Here is a 22,088-nt window from a genome sequence, read left to right as displayed (position 1 = left end):
TCCCTACAGGCTGGCTGATGCATGTTCTAATAGCTCACAACTTTACATTCAGTCCTACCTGATCGGTTATGTGCTGGAGGTGCACAGCCATAGGGGTAATTTCAATAGATTTCCATAGAATTTAAGGCCAGAAGGGACTCTTTGATTGTTTAGTCTGACTTCCTGTATATCACAGGCCATTACATTTCACCCACATACCCCTGTATTGACTAAAGCATGACTGAACTTGTTCAAAGTACAAGACTAAAATGTGAGTAACTTGTGCATTTTGTGAATTGGTGAAAACTTATTTTGATTCATTTAAATAGTGTCACTACTCTTCTCTATCTTCCTTTTCAAAAGGATAGGGGGAGAACACAAATTCATCCTCATTGTTCAAGCACATAAACAATAGGTCTAAAGTTTTGGTTTCTATACTCAATATTTTTGCTTAATTTACTTATCAGTCTCTCTTCTATCCCCCTTCCTGCTCCCTTCTCTCCCATTTTACTGTAGATTGAATCGTCATTCAAAAAAACCCAGTCATTAATTTTAGATATCCTGTAAGTATCTTAACATTTATTTGTTAAAGGCAAAAAGTTACAAGTGTTTTTCTTATTTAAGTTTGGGACTTGTTTTCATCATCTATGGCATTTTTAGATTTCCAGCTTTGATAGAATGGAAGTGTCTCTCAAACTACTACATATTTTACAAATTATCTAAATTATCTATTTAAAAACCATAATCTTTTTACCATTAAATCTGATTGGAAACTTTCACAAAATGCAGCCTCTAACTATCTTTTACCTTAACCTGAATGTAAATTGCAGTGTGTGTATATGGCTTGAACATCATGTGATGATAGTTATAGAAATGAGAACAGCAACTGTAGATCTCTGTTTCAAAAGAGGTTAGACACACCTTCCTTTTTAGGGCATTTGTCAACTCAGCTTTATTCTTTCAAGAAAATGTTGTAAATGTTCTGAAATCACTATCATTTATGTGCCTAAAATGTTTAGATAAAACTTTAAATGAAAAAAATTAAGTGAAGTGAGGTAAGGGTTGATACCAAAGTCATCTGAAGAGAACACTGAAACCCATCTGATATTTAAGATCATGCCTTTCAATCCAAGATGTGTTTCAAAAATGACTGAGGATAGCAAGCCCTTGCCACTTCCTTTTGAAGTGTGAGTTACACTCTTTTTGGCAAAAGATCAAATTCAGGATTATTACACCTAACTCTTAAGTTTAGATTCAGGTAGTCTTAGCCAAAATATTACACATGAAATTGGATAACAGGCATTTTATAGTAGTTACAGTCTACTCTTCTGGTATTATAATTATATTTTGGTTTTAAAAAGCAGATAACCTTGATAGCAGAGATTAAAAATAGGAATTAGTATATTGTGAAATTTCTTGATAAACTATGGAAAAACTAAAACATTGTTATTAATTTAAATTGTTTTGCCTTACAGTAGTGCCTAGATCAGGGACCTATTGTGTTAGATGCTGTACAAACAGTAAGACAGTCCCTGCCCCAAAGAGCTAACAATCTAATTTTAAAACCGAGATGCAACAGTGGGTATAATAAACAGGAAAGTGTGTTGGATGGAGAATGAGGCAAATAGCAATAATGTTAATGTAGCCATCTGTGTGCATAGCTAGGTTTCATTGCATTTCATAATACATATTCAGCCACAAAGCTTACTGTAAAATGGTAAATAGTACTTTGATACTACAGCAATGGGTGCCAGACAGAGCCCTAATGCAGGTAGAATATTGTGTTCATTTAAAATATATAGAAATCATCTATCTGCACAAGTGTTTGTTTTGGGTCATATGCTTCAGATGAGTATGAGTTACAGTAAATGTAAGGATTCTTAATAAAGTGCCTAACAGATTTAGTATTCATTGCTATCCCCTGTAATTCTTCAGTATGCTTACACAATGAAAATATCTACACAGTGTAACTTAAGCACTCCTTTCATGGGGTTGTGGGTATCGTACAAGCCATTAAACACCACATTAAAATAATACTATGGCAGCCTACACTTTTTCAACAATCTTTATTTCAGTTTAGAATTGTACTTAGCTTGGTACCAATACTTAGATATTTATCTTCTACGTTTGCTAGTTTGTCTCCAAAAGTATAGAGACTAAAACTTTTTATCAGATCTTCAGTCATATTAAGGGATTGGTATCGCTGAAAAAAGCAGTCCTTGCATTTGAAAATGGGGAAAGAGTATATGTTAAATGTCAATCCATTCATTCTCAAATATTTGTCAAGGGACTTGAGTAGACTGACCCTTGCTCCTGTCGATTTGTTTTCTCAAGTCCCAGTTCTGCCATTTTTACTCAAGCTGACTAGGACTTACTCAACAAGTAGTCTTGCTGGTTTCAGTGGAACTACTCGTGGAGTAAGGCAATGAAATTGTGTCTTTAAGTTTACATTAGCCTGCTGCAATTATGCCATGTTGCATGCTTCTGTCTCTTGAACATACTGAGAATTTTGCATTAGCTTGCGGCAATTGTGTGTTAAGTTGCATGCTTTTGTCTCTTGAAAATACTAGGAAATTCTGTTAGTGCTCGTTTTATCACAATATGTGGTAGTTAATTGTCATGCACTGGAGCTTTAGCTTTAGTCCTAGCATATTTTAATTATTTTAATTTTTATGTACAACCTAAACTAATTCAAAACACTCCAGCTGAAGTAACTGGAATGAAATCATCAACATGTCATTTAAGACCAACAGTATAACAAATGTCTGCAAATGTTTGAAGGGACTGGAGTTTGGCATGCAAGACAGATGTTATTAGGTCTTACATATTTTAATCTACCTGAGGTCACATACAGTAACTTGGGTGTAATACACAGAAATGGCAATTCAAAAACTTCCTGGTAACACAGGTGAGGCTTATTCTGTTCTGCTTAGTGTGCTGAGCAGCTACTCTGATGCACTTTTTATAGTATCTGCAGAGTGAAGCCTGTCTTAATAAAAAGTGAAGCTGAACTGTAATCAAATTATTGATATTTTGAGGTGAGTCAAAGGATGGGAGGTTAGCTAAAGCAACTGATTTCAGTGGCTAAGTAAGACTAATGTCACTGTACTTAAATCTTGATGAAAAACAGGTAATTCACTCCAGTGGGGAAAACATTCTGTATTTTGTCAGAATTCAGCTTAGTACCTATGACTCACTCACTTTATTTGCTAAATATGCAATTCTTAAAATTATTCTGTAGAATGAAAGCACTACTTATCTTCTACCAGACAGTATGGCATGTAACTACAAATCTCTCATGCATTATTTCATTCAACTAGACTATGCTTATACATAATGAATACTATCAGTGTTGCTGTGTGCTGAAGAAAATGTAATTTTCCATATTAATAATGGTGTTGCTGCTTCTTGTGCTGCTATTAGCAGTTGTCACTTTAAAAAAAAAAAAAAAGAAAAAAAAAAAAGATCAAATAAAATCTTATTCACCCTCCCTTACTTGAGATGGTGAATGAATATATATGAAAACTAAATTCCTTGGTCTGTCTATACATTTTCCATTCTTGATGGTGTCCTGTGAGAATTCCTCCATCCTCAAATCTCTGATCAGACATCCACATTTTAGGTGGGGGGAGAGAGGTGTTGACTTAAACCAATCAGTACTACACCCTCATGTGTTGGAGGAGCTGTTTTGTTAGGTGCTCCCTTTCCCTTGCTTCCTGGGGCTGTGTACATTGCCTCCATTCCAGCCTGACCAGAAAGCAAGAGGAGGGTTAAATGCTGCAGCTGACACCATATCCCCCACCTGTCAGTACAGAATAGGTCACTGGGTTGACCCAAACTAAGATGTGATTTTTCATTTGGATTTTTTTTTTTTTAAATATCTACCTACTAGTTCTCTAATAGGCCTAATTCTGACAGTCCCTACTAAGGAGAGATTCCTGTGGAATAACAGTCAAATACTTCAGGATTTGATTCTGGTTTTATGATGGAAGATGGGTTGGACTCTTTCTTTCAGAAGTCCTTAAATATGTGAATTAGAGTAATTGTCTCACAAATCAAGTCTATGTAAGCCTTGTATAGAAGACTGACATTCAAACACAGCTTCTCATGCCTGTTTTAAGGTAAGAGCAGTTGCTAAGGTGATATTAGAAGAAGAGCTATATGCATCTTGTGTATTAATTAGGTCTACTGTGTGTGGTTTTTTATTTTGAGGATTCTAAGTAAATGTGCTGTATTCTGAAAGTTATAAAATACCAGCACTACCCAATCCTCTTTCTAGCTCTAGCACAAATATTTAAGAAAAAAGCTATTGACCTGTGACCACAGTTATGTAACCTCAGGATTGCTCAACTAGTTTAGAAACAAAATATTTTGATATATAAAGGACACAGTGCACATTAAAAGCCCAGAATCGTTTAAACAGAGACAAGGGAGGGGGAACCTTACAAAAGTAAATATTTGTGCAGGTAACAAACAAATAAGAAAGGAATTCCTCTTCAGTCTTCAAAACCAATTGCTCATAAGCCTTTCAAACCAGTTACTTCAGCCTCCTTTGTCTTGCTGCATGTTGTGGTGATATCATAAAGGATTGAAGCTAATGGACTGATTCCTGGTGTCACTAATTTGCTTAACTTTTTTTCTTTTTCTTTTTTTTCCTGCTCTCTGCTTGGCTGTGATCTTCACCCACAGGTGTCTGTTGACTTCCAAAGGTTACTAATGTTTTAGCTGTTACTCTAAAACTGAGCTATCAAAGCTTCGTTTACTGTTGTTTCCTTGACTGTACTGCCACTTTTTGCTGCTTCTGCTTTTGCCTTCTTCAGAGAACCAAAGCTCTCTGAACCCAAAGGATAGAGGCAAATTTTTTTTAAACTATCCACTATGAAACTTAGACTAGAAGTATGTGCCATTTTCTTGCTCCCTGTGTATTTTTTAATATCTGTGTACAGTGCCCTTGTATTTATTCCATGGTATTTTCTTACCAATGCTAAGAAGAAAAAGGCTATGGCAAAACGCTTAAAAGCTAAACCCATCTCGGACAAGCCTGGAAGTCCGTACCGTTCCGTTACTCATCTTGAGTCACTAGCAACCATAGACATTCCTGGAGCAGACACTTTGGACAAGTTGTTTGACCATGCTGTAGCAAAATTTGGGAAGAAGGATTGCCTTGGGACCAGAGAAATACTGAATGAAGAGAATGAAATGCAACCTAATGGAAAAGTATTTAAAAAGGTAATCTTTAAAGTTTTGAATTCTGGAAGTCTGTAAAATCAAAAGCTTTTTGTCTTAACAGTAAGTACCTATTGCAGGACCCCCTTACACTGTTCACAAATTTTACATTTTATGGTGTAAAACTGGGTATTTAACAGTAGCTCAAGAAGTGCAGCTTTAATACATATTGTTAATATTTTTCTTCAGCAAAAAAACTGAGATGAGTAACTTTTAAAAAGATTTTATTTACTAATACATTTTCACACATCGACTCACAGAATAGGTACAAACATGTACACTAACAGCTTAGTGTCATTATCACAAAACTATTCTAATCTTTTCACCAGTTAATCCTAGGAAACTATAGATGGTTAAACTATGAAGAAGTTAACCAGAGAGTGAATCATTTTGGGCGTGGGCTAGCTGCACAAGGACTAAAACCGAAAAGTACTATTGCCATATTCTGTGAGACCCGAGCAGAGTGGATGATTGCAGCACAAACATGCTTCAAATACAACTTTCCTCGTGAGTGTTAAATTTACATTTGCATTGAGTATACTTCTAGCAAAATCTCTGTCAGTTCAGTTCTTTATATGTCTAGCTATTTCTAATGTGCCCATCTGCATATTTCTGGGATAGCATTTGTTTAAAAAAATTCTGGAAGAAAGGGAAAAATCCTAATTTGTGTTCAACTTTCTAAAAATCTATATTTTATGTATTGCAGTGATCCCTAAAATTAGCAAGCAACTGCTAATCAGACTAACTTGTTCTGCTTATTACTGAAGTATTTTTTAGATTCAAAACTGACTTTTACTTTTTGTGGGGCAGGAAAGAGTAATTAATATTTCTATAGCAGGTGTAAAAATAGAATACTGTGACTTGGATCGTTCAACTTGTTTGTTGAATCTGTGGCTAACTAATATTGTTCATAACTGAAACATGCAGCAATGCTATTTCATTGATTGCTTCTACCACCTGATGTGCTGGGGGAGAGTCTGGATATTGGGTGGAACAGAGAAATATTATGGTAGTCGAAATATGTAAACCAGCTTTTGAGGATTCTTGTGACCTGTTTAAAACCCCCCATCTTACTTTAATCAATGTACAGGACACAGTACTTTTTGAAAGAAAAATGACACAATCCTGAGTATGTGAAGCAGTTAGGATTGCTATACACACTAGTGCACATTTCTGTGGAATACAGTAGTTGTAGTGGGGGGTATGTAGTATTAAATGGCTTAACTCTTCATTTTCTTGCTTTTTGTGGTTAGTAATCCCTAACTACTTCATTACAAGATTTTTGAGTTCCCTATTTTAATGCTTAATTGGAGGTGATGCCTTACACTGAACATTTGTCCTCTTGGAGAATTAATTAGTAAATGTGAAACCCTGTCTAGCTCTTCTCTGGTATGAAGCTTTGAGAATGGTTTATAGAAATAGAAAAAACAGGAAAACCTCAGGACTCAGAGGGAGAAAACATTTTGGGAGAGCTGGGTTCTTTCTAATTTCACACAGATTTGTTTTCAGTTGCTTATCAAGTGATCTTATCACTGAAATTACACTTTCCTCTTTCCATACAACTATCATTACCATAAACTCCTTGCTGCATAAAATTTCATCGTGGAAAAATTAAAAGCTGCTTTTATTCCTCAGTGGAAAAGGATTGCAGATGAAAAATACTCCATCCCTCCATCCCTCACTTAATGCTGACTAAATTATATATATTCAAAAACTTTTGCTTTCGTATTATTCTGTTCTTAAAAACTTAATTTTTATTTATAAAACAGTTGTCACTTTATATGCCACCCTTGGTGAAGAGGCAGTAACTTATGGTCTGAATGAGTCTGGAGTATCCTATCTAATTACTAGTGCAGAACTTCTAGAGAGTAAGCTTAAGGTAAGTTGGGAACAATTTTTTCTGTTGATTGTATTTCACTATAGTCTGGCAACAGACTGTGCAGTAAATACTAAATTTCCTCTTTGTTGAACAGACCACATTGTCAGAAATCACCTGTCTCAAACATATCATTTATGTGGATAACAAGACTATAAATAAATCTGAATACCCTGAAGGAATAGAAATTCATAGTATGCAAACAGTAGAAGAATTAGGAGCCAAACCAGAAAATTGTAAGTGAACCTATTCAGAGTATTACCCAAGCAGTCCATAAGTGACTGAACTTAATTTGGGGGGGATGTGTGGGGAGGAGCATGTCTGTTTAACCTAAAAAGGAATTGGCAGTTACTGTAGAAAGATTACCAGTCCAACTCAGTATTTTTAAATAAGTGGGAAACTAGAATTAAAATATTTTTGTTTGTCTTATCTTTTGTTACCTTGTCCCAAGTGGATTTTGTTTCAGATATTCCAGTATTAAGTTTACTTTTAAAATGTGACAGGCATGGTTTGACTGAGCTCACTTTCTAAAATAAGGGAAGGTCAAACAGAAGTACTGTCAGGACATCTAAGGCCAGAGGAGATAAGCACTGGACTCCCTCCTCCAGTCCCAGAGAATGACAGTTGGCTGGCTGGAGTAAGAAACCAGCTTCCTGAAGGGAGGAAGTGAACAACCATAAGGATTTGCTCTCTGATACCCAGGTCTCCAGTCCCTGCCCGCCAGCTCCTCTGTGCTACTAGAAAGGAGATGTGAGCAGTTAAAGGAGTTGGTTGGCAGGAACTGCATGCTTATGCAAGAAAGCACACATTCAGTAGAGCCACTTGCTCTGTGGTAAGCTGCTTATTTCTTGGAACTTGTTGCCAGCACTCAAGGTCTGGAGATAACTTGTTGTGGGTGTGTGTTTTCTTTTGAGAACTCCACTAAATGTCCTCCCACTTTCCACCTTTGCTCCCCTTCCTGCTGCAAAGTCATCAGCCTGAGGCTTATAGGTTTTCACCATAACCAAGACAAAAGAGAATAAACGTGAAGGCAGCAAACTGAGTAAAAACAAGTTTAATTTATTTTCATTATAGCGTTATTGGCTCAATATATACTGGCTTCTGGGTCCGTAAACCTTGCTTTTCCACCAAGTGTGAGATTGTTCAAGGCCTTCCCAGTTCAAAATACAAAAAACCCATGTCTTAGCTCTTACAGCCCTGGCTTAAGAGCTGTTACTGATAGAAAAGTTGACATGAGTTCATCACTCAACACTCCAAAGCACAAGCTTCTTCTGCACTTCTCCCAGGCATTATTTTTAAGGGTTTGACTAGAACTTCATTAGGTTTGTCCAGTGAAACTTTGCAATGACATTACACTTCTAGCCAAATCTGTCTCCAACTTACTCCATTGCCTTGTTTGAATCTGCTGGTACTTGTTGTCGCTAATGGGATCTGCCACTTCTTTTTTTTTTTTTTTTTCCTGGATTTCTTACCAATAAAAGCATCACTAACTTTTCTTTTTGGTTTGAGTCAGTCTCTTATGAAGACCAATTAACTTTAATTTGCTCTTTCTGAAGCTTCCATTTCATCTGTTAGTTGGTCCAAGAAGTAATCACTTCCTGCTAAGCTCCATGTGAATGATTTTTTTTTCTCCTTGTGCCTTTTGTAGTAGACATCCCTCCAAGCAGACCTGTTCCCACAGATCTGGCTTTAGTAATGTATACTAGTGGGTCTACTGGGAGACCTAAAGGAGTGATGATGATGCATAAGAATTTGATAGCTGGAATGACCGGCCAATGTGAGAGAATACCTGGACTAGGGTAAGAAATGCTCAGTTGTCACATGTATGTATAAAATTACCATTTTGTTTTAATTAATTAGAATACATTTTTTGAAATTCCAGAAAGCCTATCACTTGTATAATTCTCAGATTCCTGGTGACTGTTCCTTTTTAAAAATATGAACTTCAGCAAATCCTGTTTTATCCACTAATCTTCAGTTCATATATGAAGTATGTATCTTTCCTGTAGTCACTTTGAATTTATCATGCTCTTGGATACAACAGGAGATCTAGAGAGACGCTGTTACAATTTTTCTACAACTATCTCTTTTCTTTTCTTTTTTCAATCTCATTTTGAAGCCATACTGTTCCTTTAGTAAATTCTCCTCCTGAGATGTCCTTTGTACTTTCAAGATACCCATCATAATTGATCACTATGTGGAGAGACTGACCATATCTTTTCACACAGGGTATCTGTCTGTCTGTAGATTATTATTGGATTCCTGTCCCTATCAGCATGAGTCCTGAAAGAGTGGAATGCACAAGGTGGTGGCTTCCAAACAGAAGTTTTTAAGCAAATCAGATAACTTTAAGGAATCTGTCAAAAGCCTGCCCATTGCAGTGGTCTGGTGAAACCATGCCCATATAGATTCTTCTACATCTGTGTAAATACCTTGCTCGCCTCTTTAAAAGGCCACTTTTATTTGGCAGCTAATTTCTCCTTTTTTTAATTTTAATTTTTTATTAAACTTGTATGTTGAGACAAAATATTCAATAAAATGAACAGAGAAATACATTAAGTTTTGGCTATTCAAAGTAATGGCAAACGTTTATGAGGTTTTTCTTTGGTATGTTGAATGGATAAACTGGTGTCTCAGCAAATTCGTGAGGGGCATGACACTTTTGAAATGACCCACGTACAAGCCCCCCTTAATTGTGGGATATTGATGTGGTTCTCGCTATGCTGCTGAAAGTTCTTTTGAACCATTTGATGTTTGCCTAAGTTCACTGAATGAATGAGCTTCTGGCTCTAGTGAATGATCAACCTTCTTCTAGTATCTTTTAAGATGAGGTGCCGCTATTAATATTTTTTTGGAGGAGGGATATGAAGGTGGAAGGCCTTTGATTATCAAGCTTCAAACAGAAGCAAGTTTCAGCCTTAATTCCGTAACTGGGATAAGACCTCCCACTTGGAAAAGGCAGTTGAAGCACTAAGGACATCTCGTATTCCACTGCAAAAAGACATCCTCTGCTAGAATCAGTGGGTGAAATCCTGGCCTTGTTGAAGTCAGTGACAAAATGCCCATCAACTGTAATGGGACTTACAAATCTTGAGCTTAGAGAATTCCCAGTGTGGTTGCATACAGGAGACTAGACTCCAGTAGTGATCTGTTATGATGTCGACTTTTGGAAAACTAGTAATTCTGTCTTTTTGTTCTTGAATATACAATACTCCACTGCACTAGATGAAATATTTTCAGCCTACACTTGGATCGCTAAACTGTTAATGATATAATCCTTGCTTTGCTAGACCCAAGGACACTTACGTTGGCTACTTGCCTCTGGCTCACGTATTAGAATTGACAGCAGAAATTTCCTGTGTTACCTATGGCTGCAGGATTGGATACTCCTCTCCACTCACACTGTCAGACCAGGTGAGGGCAAACTTTCAGCTCAGTGGTTAAGCAAAATCTCAGTTGTTTTACTTTTTATTTTTGTTGGTCAGTCACGTGTTTTACTGAAAAAATATAATATAAACAATGCAGATAATGTCAAAAGCAGAAGTACCTTCTGAAAACGCAACAACAAACACAACTAAGCTCCTCGTGAAACTGCACAACAGATCACCTAACATGCATTTCTACCTAAATTTTGAGCTTTCTTCATCTTTAGGTAGTCATAATTACCTATAAATTAAAAGAAAAATCAAATGACTGCACATAATTTTTTCTTTCTGCTTCAGTATTTCCAGCATTAGCCATTGTCACAACAGGATATTAACACTTGTCAAAAGACTGACTACTGTAGCTGGCTATGAGTGTTAAACATTCTCCTTTTAGTTCCATGATTTAAAAAAAAAAAAAAAAAAAAAGATGTAACCACTGAGTAATACACATAGAAGAAAATTAGTGTGTTTTAGGAACTCTGCTGAGCCTGCCCTGCCCTACAGAATTGCTTTGTAAATCACTAGTTTGCCCCTTTTAGTCAGTTTTTGGTTCTCTTTTCCTTGCCTAACGATTGTTAATGAGGTAAAACCCATAATAGAAAATCTTCCATTAACTGATTGAAAGGGCAGAGAGGCTTGGTTGGAGACAGGCAAATTATCAATGGAAGGCTGCAGTACCTATCTGTAGTCTCCAAATGTAAATAACTGAGAACTCCATAAACATGCTGAAGAATGTAATAAAGTGGAAGAGAAAATGAAGGCAAGTTTATTATATAAACCAGCTGGCAGATGCACAGCTTGAAAACACTAAGGACCCAAGAAAACACCAAATCATGTCAGATGGATGGATTTGTAGGGATTATCATAACTTGGCTCCTATTGAAAATCTCCCTTTTGAAGTCACATCATACAAAAGAAACTGCTAGAAGGATAAATAAAATAAAACAAACAAAGATATATATATAAAACATGGCTTGTTCTAGCAGGCCTTGCTTCAGCAGATATCTTTGGCATGAGAGAGGCTGACAGCAAACCTTTCTGCTCCACCCAGGACCCAAGCATAATTTTTTCAGGCCCAGTACAAATTTGTAACACGGGGCCCCTCTCGCACACATAATGGGGGTTGCAGCCTGGGCCAGGCCCCGGTAAAGTATACCTTTTTTCCCCCCCCATGTGGGGCCCTGGCTCTACCCTCCTGAGAAAATAATAATCTAAAAAGGGGGAGGGGGGGGGAATCCCTTTCAGAAGCTGCCCACTAGGTGATCTCTTCTTTCTTACTCTCCCCTAACCAGTCACCAGTTTCTCATCTTAACATCTTCACATTTGTCTTTATTGCAGTCAAGTAAAATTAAGAAGGGAAGCAAAGGAGACTGTACTGTACTGAAGCCCACACTCATAGCAGCTGTGCCTGTAAGTATGGGAAGGTAGAGGACATGATTAGCAAGGATATTCTTATTTTTCCATATATTCACTCCAGCAACATCCCTAGATGGCTAACAACATTGACGTGACATTTTTAACACATCCCAATTAATATAAAATTGGGCTGGAACTTTAATATAAAAGCTGGGGCTTTTTAAGTGGTTTTAATTTTATTTGAAGCCTAATCTTAGGGTTTTTTCTCCCCCTCCTTCAAAATAATTCATCTGGACAGTTTCCAGTAAGTCTATAATATTGACTAAGCGCTTTTGGTATTTTGGAGGGAAAAAAATTGGAAACTCATTTTTGTAGTGTAATTTTCCTTTCTTTGTTACAAAGAATCAAGCATCTTCAGAAATATAATTTTGTTGAAACAAACTTTTTAAGGTCCCATATTCCTTTAGTGTTACGGAACAATTTATTACAATCTCAAGCTTACAAAAAATCAGTGATGTTAGTTTTTTGTTTTTGTTTAAAAAAAACCCAAAAACATTGTTTGTGACATAGTGGTATGATTCTGTCAGCTAAAGAGAATTCTTGCAACTCACTTAATTTAAGGTGAGAAACTACGCAACAAAAAAAAACCGAATTAAGACTTTTGCTCTGGTCTTAACATTATGTTCGCCAACTGGAATGTACAAAGTACTTTATTACGAGTCTGAAAAGTGACTGATCTGGCATGGCATATTAACTGAGACCTAATCCAAATGGATTTACCTAAGGCTTAATTCAGAATTTTGTATTTATTGATTTGTCTTAATTTTAAGATTATTTTAACCTATATCATAACATTAGAGATCATGAAGCATGCTATGTTTATATGTAGTATTATCTAGCTTCTCTTTGATACAGAAGACTCCTTCACACTTGGGTTAAGGGAGAAGAATGTTTAAAAAAAAACTAGTGGAACAGTTCTAAATGATCTCAGAGGCAATTCGTTATTTGCCCTAGCCTGACTATAGCAATCCAAGGCCAGTTTGCCAAACTAAAATGTTTTACTATATCAGGTTTTCTTTTTCCTAATTAAACAATTTCATAACTTGAAAGGGGTTTACAAGGAGGGATGGATGAGGAAAGAAAAAATGTGGCCTTGTCCTCCACTTCCCCGTTATACATTGCCACACATTATTCTACCACCTTGAATAGCCCCTGGCTGGAAAGGGTGTTAATTCATTAAATAGATGACACATTAAGGGAAAACATTAAGTATTACACAACAATTTGGCAGAGACTGCATAACCAAAGTGAAATCATGCATTTAAAATGAACAGTACTTGTTCTGCTCAGTTTTGATGCATGTTTTCAATCAGAAGTAATAATTCTTTGTCCCCTTTTCAATCTTCTCTGTAGGAAATAATGGACCGAATTTATAAGAATGTCATGAGTAAAGTTCAAGAGATGAACTATATTCAGAGAACTCTATTCAAGATAGGCTATGACTATAAACTGGAACAGATCAAAAGAGGGTATGATGCACCTCTGTGTAATATGTAAGTACAGATCAAGATTCAAATATCTTTCAGTGTATATACTTTATCAGAGATTAAGGGGTGACTTGATCAGTCTGTAAGTACTTAAACAAGGAGAAATGATCTGATATATGAGGACTCCAGTCTAACAGACAAAGGCATAACAAGATCCACTGACTAAGTCTAATTAGCAAAGTTCAGACTGGAAATAAGATGAAAGTTTAACAGTAAAGGCCATTAATCATTGAAACACATTACCTAGGGATATGGTAAATTTTCCATCTCTTAGATTTTTTTTTAAACCAAGACCGGATGTCTTTCTAAAAGAAATGGTCTAGTTCAACCAAAAGGTATTAGGCTAGATGCAGGAATTACTGGGTAAAATTCTATGGCTTGTGTAATGCTTGACAGACTACATCATCATGAAGGTCCCTTTGGGCCTTTAAAATCTGTGAATCCTAGTTACTTGTTAGATGTGTCCGACAGTAGGTAAAAAGGGATGCTAGAGTCTCTAGTCTTTGCTGTGAATGAACAGAACAACAGATATTTATATGTGGTTTCCTTTCCCTTCAGACTACTGTTTAAAAAGGTAAAAGCACTGCTAGGAGGGAATGTGCGTATGATGCTTTCTGGAGGAGCACCCCTTTCGCCTCCGACACAAAGGTTCATGAACATCTGTTTCTGCTGTCCTGTTGGCCAGGGTTACGGATTAACAGAAACCTGCGGAGCTGGAACCATTACTGAAGGTATTTTAACATATACTCTTGGAAATCTGCATGTTTAATGTAGCTGTGTGAATTCTTTAATTTTAAAATACAGTTGAAAATATTTGTAGCCCTTAACTGCTAGAGAATAACTTGGGTGAATAACTGTCTTCCTATTCCAACTCTGTGTTTACATTTCAGTATTTCGGATTAAAAAAAGCCTTTGGCCACCATTTTACTGTTCCTTTCTAACTTTACAGTTTCTGACTACAGCACTGGCAGAGTTGGGGCTCCTCTTATTTGCTGTGAGATTAAATTGAGAGACTGGCAAGAAGGTGAGAACATTTTTTTTCAGCACGTTCTATTTAATTCTTTCAGTGAATCTGGCGGCCACAGTTTCAAGCTACAGGTAAAACATGAATGTGAACAGTTCTTGTCAAAATGATCATTTGCAGTTCAAACTTGAAGATACATGGCAAACATAGCCATGACAAAACTGCAGCGCTGATAAGGCTCTCAGATTCATGCAAATCATGATCACTATTGCATAATATGTGTGAGAGCATAACATTTTGATCACCAAGTAACTACTTTTACGGTTACCTAGCTTGCTTTCCTGTTGTCTGCTTAATTAAATGTAGACCTTGAGGTAATCAGGTATTAGTACTGTGTGATCTCTTGATAATCACTTTATATTTTTCTGTTATATTTTGTGTGTGAACTTTAGCAATTTCTTCAATATTTGTCTGGGAAAGGCATGTATACTGTATCATTCTGACTTGAAAACAATTTACTTGTTGACTTTCAGGAGGCTATACTTGTAGAGATAAACCTAATCCTAGAGGAGAGATTATAATAGGTGGACCAAATGTCTCTATGGGATACTTTAAAAATGAAGAGAAGATAGAGGATTTCTCCGTGGATGAAAATGGCCAGAGATGGTTTTGTACTGGAGATATTGGAGAATTTCATTCTGATGGATGTCTGCAGATCATAGGTTGGCCTTACACTTTTTGCCAATTTAAATGCCAGTTTAGCAAAGTATTTAAATCAAGAGCATAACCTCACACATGCGAGTAATCTCATTGAAGCCAATAGTACTCATGCTTAAAGCTACACACTTACTTCAGTAATTTATTGAATAATGATGCTAAAGTATATTCTCAAAATTTAGTGATTGTGCAAAGCCCTGGATCTGATGATGATGTGTGTAATCTTATTTGCTGTCTCTATGCAGCTGTCACTTTGTTTTTAAAGTGTGAATTTTCAGTATTAGTTTAATGCCTAAAATTTAGGATTCCCAGTGACTTTTAATGTTTAGTTGCAAGTATGAAAATTATGGTGAAAAATGGCATTTTTTTTTTAAATGGCCATTTCCTATGAACAGCTTCTAGGTGATTTTGTTTGGCATTCTGTAGCTTTTATTTTAAGTCTTTTGCATGGTATTCCATTAAAATTAAATAAGCATTTAAAATGTTACTTAAATTACTTTTTAACTGAGTATATACAAGTGTAGGAATCTAAACTCCTTTAAAACAGCATTTTTTCTCTAACTGTTCCTAGATCGTAAAAAAGACTTGGTGAAGTTGCAAGCAGGAGAATATGTATCCCTGGGTAAAGTAGAGGCAGCACTGAAGAACTGTCCACTTGTTGACAATATCTGTGCTTATGCCAAAAGGTAAAAATCACATATTCTCTCTCTCTCTTCCCCTCAAACTCATTTAGGGGCATCCTTTTATTAGTGATTGATTTATGTATGGTATTCAAAAATTCTTTGTATAAAATGCAGACCGTATGCCTAATTTTCCAAGGCCCACTTACGCACCTAGAAAAGCAAAGGGGCTGGAAATACCCTTAAGGCTGCCCCCTGTGCAGAGGGTCCCTAGGCTAGTGTAGATCTGGCAGTACAGGAAGCAGGAGGGAGGAGCTGTGTCAGTGTGGACTATGCTACAGCTGTCCTCTGCTTGCACAGATCCTTAGAGAACACTGGGAAGCAAAGTGTAACTAGAACACCCCTGGCTCCAGAACGGGGGGGAGTGCACGGGCAGCTTAAAGCTCCCTTGGTAGGTGTGTGTGCGCGCGCGCGCGCGCATGTATATTTCCCAGGGCGCAGGGTAACTGAAGATAGTGGCCTTCTTCCTAAACGTAAGTATAATCTATAGTTTATAGATGGTCTTGGCCTTTTCAGTCCAAATGCTAAAGCAGTGTTTATCTTGACACGTAGACCATGCTCCAAAGCATCTTTCATGGGTTTTGGAAAAGTCCCCCACCTTCCCTTAAACAGATGGTGAGACTTAGTTTGCATTCACTTACTTGATACTAGAGACTCTGGACCATTCTATCACTTCTCTTTCTAGATCTAAACATGAGTGATTGAACCCTGTCACTGAGGGGGAAAAAAAGCTCCATGATAAAGGCTGAATAGTGTGGAGGGGGGAGGAAAGGGAGAAATTAGCTATGTATCTGAAAGCACCGGGGAATATTTAAACTCACGTAATTTTTGACAATGTGAAATTCTTCCCACTTGCCTGTTTTTTCTTGTTCTCTCATCCTATTTTAGTGACCAGTCTTATGTGATCAGTTTTGTGGTTCCTAATCAGAAGAAACTGACTGTATTAGCTGAACAGAAAGGTGTCGGTGGAACTTGGGTGGAAATCTGTAACAATCCAATCATGGAAGCTGAAATATTGAAAGAGATTAAAGAGGTGGCAGATAAGAGTAAGTCAATTGAATTGTTTTGTATACTATACTAGCAATTTTGCATGAAGCTGAAAGGTGGCAGCAAAACATCTATATAATCCTCTCACACATGATTTCTAATTGGCTGGGAACTCTGTGTGGAACATGTTACCTCTGGATGTAGTTGGTAAGATTTGACTCTACTAAAAATTCTCTGAATGTAAGTAGAGGAGCACACTTTCGGGTGATTTTCTTGTTCCTAAAGTTAGACACTGTAGGCATCCAATCCAATAAGTGTTATATGCATGATGCACTTGGTTTTAAAAAACTCTGCTCATCCTTGTTATAGTGCTTGATGAATGGACAAAAGCTGGTCTGGCTGCTCTGTAACATAGTCTCTGAGGCCAAAGAAACGTTGGGTGACTTTTCAAGGGTTTCAAGCAACAGGGAAAATAATTGAGACTTTATGGCCAAACAGGAAACAGTAAGAATAGTTTTGGGTTTTGTCTCTTTTTCACTTATTTTTGCAATAACTGTAATAATGGAATACATATTAAACCCTCTTCCATCACTTCTTCCTACAAGATAAGAATCAGCCTATTTTAATCAGGAAAATAGGTTAAGTAATATTTACAATACAATTCTAAGATGATGGAAGGCAAGTGTATGTTTTTGTTTTGCATGAGTTTTGTTAAATTTCTGTCTCCCATTGAATTGATGAAAAAAGTAACTATTCTTCTTATATTGCATGTAAGTCAGAGAATGTTTTCCCCATAACTTTTTTTAATCCTTGTTCCTCTAAGAGTTTGGCTCATAGAAAAAAATCTTTGACGCACTAATGTTTTAGATAGAACTAAGGCTAAGACTTTTCCTTTGGCCTTCGTTCCAAGGGAACACGAAACAAACAAACTTGGATTTAGTTTTTAGCAGAACATTCTGTAGTTTAATCACAGAGGCATATATCTAAATGAAAACAAAACTATATTGCAGTAAGTCTAAAGTTAAAGCTGTAAAACTAGGTCATTACAGCCGGAGTTCTTCTTTGTGGCCATCCATGCTAATACTTGTACATTTACTGCCATCTACTGGTTGTACTTGTGATACTCTGTTTTTGAAATTGTTTCTAAATAGGGATGCTGGCTTTATTTCATTTTTATTTTACTCTGTTTTGCTGAGGTATTAACATTATGAAGCCAATATCCTTGTTTAGTGTTGTTTATAATTGTGATTTTTAATTATATAATAATAGTGTCTAAGGGCCACTTGAGATTGGGGGCCCTATTGTGCTAGGACCTGTATAAGCACAGAATAAGACAAGTCCCTGCTCTGAAGAGTACGTGATCTGAAAATGTTAAGTGACTTTCAGCATTTTCATTGATAATTCATTTTCAAGGGTTCATAATCTGGCCACTGTTGGCTGTAAGCAAGGATTTCTCATTCCAAGGAGCTAACTTTATTTAAGGGCCATATGGACTTTAAATGATACTGTAACAAAAGGAGGAAATGCTTGATCACTTTGGATGTTTGCTTATTCAACTCTTCTGCTTTAACAACTTCATTTCTGAGAATAAATCTTCCCATGTTTAGTCTATGTTGCAACAGTTTTCTGGCAATTTTTTTCCTAAGAATATTTTAAGACGACACCCACAAAAAACCAATAGATAAATTAGCATTGTTATACACAGACTATACAGTGGAAACAAGTATATTCCCTAAATAGGTTTTGAAAATGTCAACCTCTGCATGTTATGACTAAAGTGGCATGCAGTGTTGTCCATCACATGGGAGTGCCCACAGATGTGTGTTGGTTCTGGACACTTTGTGATCAGTGTGGATACCAGTGAGATACGGTACGCCTGATTTGCAGATCAATAAGGTTTAATGTGCAAGATTTTCTATAAATATACTGGTTAGATACAAAGCCTAAAATGAACTACAATATATCATACTCACTAAGTCTGGAGAGCTAAGCAGTCACTCAGAAGGCTGTATACAGGAACGGCTTTCTTCAGGGGCCCTGCCAGGGAGTCAGTGGCCTCTGGTCCAACCGGCAGCACCTCCCGTGGAGGTGTTGATGGAGCGCCCCCCTTTGTCTAAGTGACAACTACTTATAGCTTTCCATAAACAACCTTCACCTAATTATCTCTCTCTTTATCATATATGCTAATTACCTACATTGGGTTTCCACCCTTAACTACATTCCATTCTCACCATAATAATTGGGGTCATCAAAACAACATCTGGTGATAGGAGGGGCGGAGTAAAAGTATGCCCCTTGGCAATAAAACAATGTACCCCAGACGTTCAAGGATAACTTCTTGTTTCCATCACTGTTATCTATGTGCAGCTGTAAGCATACAGTATCTGTATTTTGTCTTATTATATGCCGTGCTATGCAGAAACTGAGACATCTACACTATTATTCAGTCTCTGCCAACTGAAAGATGTCATGCTACAGGGGTCAGAATAGCCAAGCAAGCAATTGAATGCTATGCTAAGCCTGTAGGACAGAGGTCAAGCAACTCAAATTGTACTGGGCCTCCAACATTGTGTACGTGCACACATCCCTAGCTTATACTTGCATTTATGTGTGGCACTTTTCATTTACAGTGTCACATCCACTGGAGTTGTACAAAAAATAAATACTATGTCATGTGTTACTAGAATACTTCAGTGTAATAGCAAATACTAAGTATTACAGCCATAAGTTTACATTTTCTTTCTACAGTGTCACTTCCGTGACTGCATTGATATAAAGTTATTGCACTGTAGAATACAGCAGACTACTGAATATAAAAATCTTAGTCCTGTTCATGAAGTAGTATAAATCAGTGTTATCTGTGGATGTAATAATAAATATTTTATTTTTATTCTTTTTGCAGTGAAATTAGAAAGATTTGAAATACCAATCAAAGTACGGTTAAGCCCTGAACCATGGACCCCAGAGACTGGTCTAGTAACCGACGCTTTCAAATTGAAAAGGAAGGAATTAAAGAACCATTACCTCAATGATATCGAACGAATGTATGGAGGCAAATAAACTTGAGCTACATTGACTAGAAAGTTGTGCAGAAGGTTCCTTCTCATACCCTACAGTACAGAACTCAAGTCTCAGAATATTGAACATCCTTGTGTGCTGTAGATACCACATGTAGTTCTGACAGTACATGAAATCAATGAAGACCTCCCTAACCTATAAAGCCAGGAGCTGAGGGGGAAAAAACACTTGCTTACTGAACCAAACTTTCTAGCTGCTAGCAGAAAACACTTATCCTCTTTAAATTGTTTCATTTCATCACCTCCACCTTGGAGTTAGATGTGATCATGTGAAGCAGTGTGACTTGATAACCTGATTTTCACTGTTTCTTCCATACCATATTTCAACTGCTTTCCCATCTGTTCTTCTCCAGCTGCCCATGCAAATATGAAAATTAGTTAATTGTCAATTTATATTTTGATTCCTACATCAGAGAAAGGTACTGGGTGAGGAGAAAAAATAAACGTATTTAAAGTTTGCACTTCTTGATGCAAAAAGTGAAGAGGAACAAGGAAAAACAAACACCAAACATTGCAGCTTTCGCAAAAGTGTTGCTTTAATGTCTTATCTAAGGCCCTTTCCTAGATTAAATGAATTGAAGAGTTTAACTTGACACTGATCCGTTTATCAACAATACTTAAAAGGCCAGTACAGAAACATAAAGCTCCTTTTATAATTTTGAGTTAATGGAAGAGGAAAAGAAAGCTGAGGTTATTGCACTGCATTTAGGCCCAGTACTCTAGTCTATGGTCCCTTTGTATTCAGAAGCTGGGAGCCAGCAGAGAAGCTTAAATGCCACCTACTCTGGTTATGTTCTGCATTGAGCTCAGGTTGGCAAGAAGTGAGCCTGTTGATTCTTAACACACATACTATAGAATTTGTTCACAGCCCACAGAATTAATTGCATGGCATTGAAAAAGTCTTGCTGGCAGTGGACTGAATCTTCTGCACATCAGTTAGTACTGTGTATATATTCTGTGCCTAAAAGGGAATATAAAATACACTTGCTGAAATAATAAAAGGTGAACTGAAAGGCTTTTTTGAAATCAAACTAATCAGAATTTCATTCTTCAAGAGTGTTTTTATGAACAAGGTAGAATCTCCAGTAGACTGTCTTCTGAAATATTTTTTATATTTGTTAAGATGTTTTTCAAATTCAAAACAGCATTTTCAGTTTTGACACAGATTTAAAAAAAAAAAAAAAACCCACAAAACTTCCCATTGCAAGAACTCCTGCTTGTTAATGAGGTCACCAGATAGCATACAGAACCGAGGTCTTGGCAGGCAAGTTAAGGCGGCACAAACATTCAGATAGTTTTGTCTTTAAACAGCTGTGAACCTTTTAACTCAATATTCTGTTATTGCTTTGAGATCTTACGCCCTGATCTTCCCAATATTTAGTTACAAATTTACTCATGAGTAATGCTATGAGTAAAACTAAACGTGAGAATTTACAGGATCAGGGCCAAACATTTTGTATTAACTTCTTAAAAAGCATTTCTGTTCACCTTTTAAATATGTCAACTAAAACAAGCCAAGGGTTTCCCATATTCTTCTTTTAACTACAGTTGATGAGCTTGGTCTCTGGTTAGAAATTTTTGTTTGTTAAACTTCAGGAGAAAACATTTTAGGTAGAACTTTGTCTTTCTATGTGTGAACATGTTTGTTTTAAAAACTGGAAACTGTAGAAGTGCTGGGAGGAGAAATAATAGAACCACGGTTTGCATTGTGTGTGCAACATCCAGTACTGTGTCTTCAAAATCATTCGTTATCACTCTGGGCTCATAGATTCCCTCTTAGCTGTTCACACTTGAACCATAAATACTGTAAAAAGTGGAAACTCTTGCTACTTTGCACTTCTTTCTTAATCATTTTATATATGTTGCATACATTTTGTACAGAGGTGGCTTTCAACAGTGATATAATTGATCTAAAGTATTTATAAAATTTCTTCTATTCATATTTAAATGTTGTGTATATGATGGTAAAAAGAGAAATTATCTGATATTGTCATTGTAAAGAGTGAAGGGTTTTATATGAAATTTATCTTCATTATGTAGCAATTTAAAAAAAAATCAGGGCAAGCTTTTCCTGCTGTGAGGTGTATGTGTGGCTCCTTTTTTCCCAGCTCAATCAACTTTATTAACCAACTTAATCATGGTTATGAATTGGTTACCCACAAGCTCTTGGACTGCCCTTTCCTCTGGGGACCAATTTATTTTTAACTTTCAAGGGACTTTTTGATACATTTTTTTACATGCATAACTCCTCTAG

General features: G+C 36.6%; 1 protein-coding gene across 2 annotated transcripts; it reads left to right on the top strand.

The window, feature by feature from the left end:
- Window positions 1-527: 527 nt before the first annotated feature.
- On the top strand, window positions 528-21,028 carry ACSL4 (acyl-CoA synthetase long chain family member 4). 2 transcript variants are annotated; one of them, XM_067548230.1, is made up of 15 exons: window positions 528-542; window positions 4,969-5,208; window positions 5,535-5,712; window positions 6,975-7,084; window positions 7,179-7,317; window positions 8,730-8,880; window positions 10,372-10,495; window positions 11,845-11,916; window positions 13,276-13,415; window positions 13,968-14,140; window positions 14,359-14,433; window positions 14,907-15,095; window positions 15,662-15,776; window positions 16,659-16,816; window positions 19,660-21,028. In XM_067548230.1, the coding sequence occupies exons 2-15, from the start codon at window positions 4,981-4,983 to the stop codon at window positions 19,815-19,817; spliced, it is 2,010 nt and encodes a 669-aa protein (XP_067404331.1). In that variant the 5' UTR covers window positions 528-542; window positions 4,969-4,980; the 3' UTR covers window positions 19,818-21,028. The 2 variants fall into 2 exon arrangements, with proteins under 2 accessions (XP_067404331.1, XP_067404330.1); XM_067548229.1 differs by lacking the exon at window positions 528-542 and having other exon boundaries at window positions 4,373-5,208.
- The last annotated feature ends 1,060 nt before the right edge of the window (window positions 21,029-22,088 follow it).

This window comes from Emydura macquarii, unplaced genomic scaffold (genome assembly GCF_026122565.2).
Source record: "Emydura macquarii macquarii isolate MOO-44397 ecotype Brisbane River unplaced genomic scaffold, CSIRO-AGI_Emac_v2 contig_1253, whole genome shotgun sequence".
Classification (NCBI taxonomy): Eukaryota; Metazoa; Chordata; order Testudines; family Chelidae; genus Emydura; species Emydura macquarii.
The sequence above is the reverse complement of the archived record's forward strand: the minus strand, read 5'-3'. Positions and strand labels throughout refer to the sequence as shown.

Excerpts from the sequence above, each read along its gene's own strand:
- ACSL4 (XM_067548229.1), top strand. The coding sequence starts at position 4,858 with ATGAAACTTAGACTAGAAGTATGTGCCATTTTCTTGCTCCCTGTGTAT. Across the intron at positions 11,917-13,275 it reads CACTCATAGCAGCTGTGCCT|GAAATAATGGACCGAATTTA; the intron begins GTAAGTATGGGA and ends TCTTCTCTGTAG. Across the intron at positions 14,141-14,358 it reads AGCTGGAACCATTACTGAAG|TTTCTGACTACAGCACTGGC; the intron begins GTATTTTAACAT and ends CTAACTTTACAG.